This window comes from Nerophis ophidion, linkage group LG18 (assembly GCF_033978795.1).
Source record: "Nerophis ophidion isolate RoL-2023_Sa linkage group LG18, RoL_Noph_v1.0, whole genome shotgun sequence".
Lineage (NCBI taxonomy): Eukaryota > Metazoa > Chordata > Actinopteri > Syngnathiformes > Syngnathidae > Nerophis > Nerophis ophidion.
This window is the reverse complement of record NC_084628.1, coordinates 21417284-21422671: the sequence shown is the minus strand read 5'-3', so window position 1 is coordinate 21422671 and position 5388 is coordinate 21417284. Positions and strand designations below refer to the sequence as shown.

Below are 5388 nucleotides of genomic sequence, written 5' to 3'. Positions count from 1 at the left end.
TGAGGCTCAAACCATTTTAAAGTTACTTTAATTTTGTCATTTTAATAAAAATATTAGTATAAGTGGAAAACTTGACAAAAATCTCCTTTAAAAAGAGAAGAGTAAATACAATGTGGACGTTTTGTCCTCCATTTTAAAACCAGAATAACTGCCACAGTGACTAAATGGACATACAATGATGACAAAACATGATATAAATATGAGGCTACAACAAGGAGGTTCTGGAACATGTGAACACATGTAAACACTGTGTCAAATTGACAAACAGGAAACAAAGTTCACTCCGTGATGCATTTTAGAACAAAAGTGCAGTGGTTCTAACAAGGACTCACTAAAACCATGTGAACCCGCTTCCAAAAGTCACAGGAAGTGGTTACTGTAAATTGATAAAAGTATTTTATCACAGATGTGGTTTCTTCTCGGCAACATTTATAACAAGCGAGTGCATCTCATGTCTGACACCTTGAGTTGAATGAGTGGCTCTGCTACGATTGATAAATACGAGGTTAAACTTCTCTTCACGGAAGAACATTAGTGTTTCAGCGTCTTCTCGCCGCCATCAGGAATGATCGCGATATCTGTAACTTAAGACGAAGGCTGTGCATCAACTCGCTGCTTGGCAACGTTTACATGTTTTAAAACAGACGCCGTTTTCTTCCTACACAATTTTGTGCTGCACAAAAGCTTGTGTTGGCGTACGTAAGTTCTCAGTATTCCACCAGCATGGTCATCAGATGCTCCAGCTCCAGTCCTTCCCTGGAGTGAGCGCAGCTGAAGGAGGAGAAGGACGGCAGGCCCTTCATGCTGTGGTTGAGAGGGAGGGATGGCGAATGCGTGGCGAGGGAGAGAGGAGTCAGGCACTGAAGATCCTCCGCAGGAAGGCAAGTGGCTCCACTCGCCCTCAGGCCAAGTATTCCCATTTCCCGCTCCAGCTGGGACGTGTCTATGTCCTGGAACATGTCCTCCGCCGTCACATCCTTGAGGTAGCTGGAGCCGCCCACCACCATGCCGGCCTCCCACTGCATCAACTCCTGCTGCTCCTCCCAGCACCTCCCGTGCCCTCGGGCTTGCTTCAGCCAGAGGACCCCTGCGTTCGGCGAGGCCGGAAGGTTTTCCAAGGACCTTAGGGCCGCCCGCGGACATGCCTGCGCGCTCACCTCCAGGGCCGTGTCCAGGCCGGTGAGGATTGTCGACACGGCGGGTGAAATGGAAAAATCCGGCTCCACGACCAACGAGGTCCAGTCGTCCTCGTCCGCCGACGAAGGGAGAGACGTCCCACTCGACTCACTTTTTCCACTGCTGGACGTCATCCGCGGACACTTAGGGGGCGCGAGGAGGTCGTTCTGCGTGGCAGTGACGTCAGACTGCTCCTTTGGCTCATGAACCGGAGGTGGCGACACGGCCGGACTCACAGAGGGCACCTGGCATGCTTCCACCTGCCGTAGCGTGTTGCTGATTAAGACGGACCTCCTCAGGCTGGGTTCCGCCATCTCCTGGTCCCGCTGGTACTTGTGCATGGAGACGCTGAAGACAAACTGCCGCTGTTTCTCCCACGCCAAGCTGCTCCCTTCTGTAACATCCTCTGCAGCCTCTGGCTGGTGTTTACGCTTGTTCGCCTTCATAATCATCTTCACGCTCAGAACACGGGAAGCTGTTTAAAAAAAAAAAAAAAAGAGCAATGCTTTTCAAAGCAGGTCCTAATGTAGTGGGTGATAACCCTATAGCTGCCCTGAGGTATGCCTGTACCCTGTACATGATGCATTATTTTGAACCTCCAGAATCAGCATGTCCTCATCCGTTTGTCCACCAGGTGAAATTACGTCTGGAAACCTTTGACAGATTTATTAGGACATTTAAAGTGTAAATTACAATGTGCCTTGATAACGGAGTATTTTATTGTGAAAATAAGCAGGACAATTGATTTTTTTTGCACATAACTTCCTGTCCAAGACAGCAAAATTTAGCTTTGAACTGATCTGTTGCTGCGACTGGCAAATATAAAAGCTTTGCGTATATTTAGACGTAGAAAAACTCTATTGATCCATAAGGGAAATTATTCCACACAGTAGCTCAGTTACAAAGGATGGAAAGGATAAAGCAGGTATAGACTAAAAATGTACCATAGTAGCAAAATAAAATACAACATGTAATATTTACATATTATATATACAGTTTATAATATATACTGATATTTTTGCATTAATAACAATTACCATGTACAATACAACAGTATATAATACATACTGATATATCTTTGCATTAATAACAATTACCATGTACAATACAACAGTATATGTAACAGCTGCAGCAACAACAAAAAAAGGCAGCATAAAATAGAGAGCAGATCCAACAGAAAATATACTTTGCAAACAAAGAGAGGTAGCTAACATAGAACATAACATTTAGAACCCGAATGCCAAATCCCACCGACATGGAGGCGGAAACATTGACCTAAATAAAAACGGAGAGTGCGTCGCCTTGGCGATGACTTAATTGTCGCATCCAGTGGAGATCTGGCGCAACAGTGGAGTAAAAATAAGTCCCGATTTGGTTATTTGTTAAAGTAGTTTGGTATCAAGTAGATAAGTTAAAAATACTTAAAATCATTATGGTTTCTAAAAGTTATGAAGATCTTTGAGCGCTTAAAACACCCGCCTCGCTGGCATACTACGTCAAAGCCGGTGTTGTGCCGTATTATGCACCCCCTTTTTTTAATTGTTTATTTATAAATTTCAACATTTACAAACAGTTAAAAAACAATAATCAAAATAAGTCCAACAGTATAAAACATTACAAAACATAAAAACTACAAAACAGCGCCAGGGGGTTGTAAATTCAAAGTAACAAAAATAGAATATATATATATATATATATATATATATATATATATATATATTAAACAAAGTGCAAAGCCATATAGGCTCATTCAGATTCAGTAAATAACTTAAATTTGAAAAAAAATAAAAAATTTAAGACAGCAAAATTATTAAAGGCTCACAATTTTTAATCCATCCACAAGTAAGGTAAACTTGGATTATTTCACCTTATGTACTTTTTTTATGCAGAAAGAGGCGATTTCCGTGCCGAGTTTAGATATACTTTTCGAGACGAGTGACGCAAGCGCACTCCCGCCAGGAGGTGCAATCTACGGATGGGGGAAAAAAAATCTACGGATGGGGTGCATATTTTGGCACGACACCGGCCGGGAGTTTTCGGAAAAACGAAGAAACCCGAAGTCTGTTTCGAGATGGCGGCCAAAAGCATCGCCAGTCGAGTAGCCGAAACGCTGCCATTACTGTTTTAAACGCCACCGTTCAAAATGTAAAGCATTAATGGATGTGTCCAATGTGTACACGCTGTTCATTTTTGTTACAAAACAGTTAATAAAGCTTACCGTCACCTCACCTTCTATTGCTAGCAAAGGCTAATAACACCGCTGGCTAAAGATGCCCCTCCCCCGCGATGACGTTGCAGCACCGACGTTGGAAATATATTTTTTGGAGAACACCTCGGAAGGAACCTTTTGTTTCAGGTTTGTTAGTGTGTTTTGTTTTTAAACTGTGGCTGTTAATGTAGTTACACTAACGCGTCGACTTGAAACTTTGCTTTTCTATTGGAGGGAACAGCGGTCGTTAAAGGAAGACCACACACTAAACTACTTGGAATGTTTCAACTAATAAACGTTTGAGAGACAAGGCGCCATATTAAGACTATATTTACAATATGCAGCTATAATAATACCCTTAAGAACCGTTGCAAAATGAACCTGTTTGCTGAAGAGTTTCTTCTCGGCGACTCCAACTGCTGCTTCGATCCGGCGTCCGATTTGCTCATTAAAATGTATTATTTTGTCGTAAAGCAAAGTTTGGCGTAAGAAAAAAAGCTTCCAGTTGTTTAAAGTTTAAATGCTTCAACCTACGCCCGTCCTTCTCCCGCCTGTGATGATTTGAGCTAACCGCTAGAAACGTCTGTGATTGGCTAAGTGGTAGAGTGCATCATGGGTAATGTAGTTTTGCGTTAACATACCTTCGGTGAGCACTTTGAATGACTAAATGCAGTTATTAGAGCACCTAAACCCACAATTCCAAGTCGTGTCAGCCATGAACACAACACGGATACGATTGTAAGTCATTATTTTACTAGAGCGGCATTTAATATGTACGATGAGTAATTGTAATTCCAACACGATGACATCATCCATAAGAACTCCCACTCGCTTAATCGTGGCAGAGTATTAACACGGTTTCAAACTTGGCATAATTAATGGCGAACTGTAACAAAGTAACAACTAGTATAGCAGTTAACTGTGGAAAGCTCTAGTGATCAATGTACTTTTTACACGTTGACTCAACCGGGGAAAACCTTCCGTGTACACAACATAAAATGTTAAGGTAACTCACCTGATTGAAAAAATATTACTGTCACGAAGTCACGCGGTGGTTGTAAAAGTGGGGGTCAAAGTTGACTATTTTGCTTTAAATTCCACTACACGACCTTTGCCACATTACAGTCAACAAGCCAATCACAGTCAACTTTAGGGGGGAAAAGAAGGCTGACGGCGACACCGGATGTTCAACATAAAACTAGCTTCCTAAAAGAGCCTTCAAAATAAATCACAAAACGCCTTAAAGTTTAAAAACAAGATATATCTGCAAAGCACAAAGCAATATTAGCCCACAGACTAAGTAAGATTATTTAATTCGTGCGTTTTTTTCTGTGGTAAATGATAGCCAGTTTGATTTAAACTATGAGGACGATGTCGGGAACTCACTCTTTGGACAATAGTTTTAGTTTGAAGGTACGACTCTTGGATTTCCGTTAGCTTTGACTCCACCTTCTTCTTGGCTGTATTTTTTTATATATGTTGGCGGGAGTTGCACAACATGATTTAATGACGTAGTCAGAATCTCAAAAAGAAATGACTCACCACTAAAAGAAACGAGTCTTACGAAAGAAGCCAAGTGACTGTAATCTTCATGGCACTCTGAGAAGTTTATGATCCATTCAGAAGAGTGTCAATTTGTGTAAATCTCATTACTTGACTCTTCCCTTGTTTATCATACAAACCCCGTTTCCATATGAGTTGGGAATTTGTGTTAGATGTAAATATAAACAGAAGGCAATGATTTGCAAATCCTTTTAAACCCATATTCAATTGAATGCACTACAAAGACAAGATATTTGATGTTCTAACTCAAACTTTTTTTTTTTTTGCAAATAATAATTAACTTAGAATTTCATGGCTGCAACACGCGCCAAAGTAGTTGGGAAAGGGCATGTTCACCACTGTGTTACATCACCTTTTCTTTTAACAACACTCAATAAACGTTTGGGAACTGAGGAAACTAATTGTTGAAGCTTTGAAAGTGGAATTCTTTCCCATTTTTG

General features: G+C 41.3%; 1 protein-coding gene across 1 annotated transcript; it reads right to left on the bottom strand.

The window, feature by feature from the left end:
- Positions 1-11: 11 nt before the first annotated feature.
- Positions 12-1651, bottom strand: sertad3 (SERTA domain containing 3). The gene has a single exon (XM_061877601.1). It carries the CDS (start codon positions 1626-1628, stop codon positions 708-710), a length of 921 nt encoding a protein of 306 aa, XP_061733585.1. The 5' UTR covers positions 1629-1651; the 3' UTR covers positions 12-707.
- Positions 1652-5388: the final 3737 nt, after the last annotated feature.

What these genes read in the sequence shown, in the direction of transcription:
- sertad3 (XM_061877601.1), bottom strand. Translation starts at nt 1,628, where the DNA reads ATGATTATGAAGGCGAACAAGCGTAAACACCAGCCAGAGGCTGCAGAG.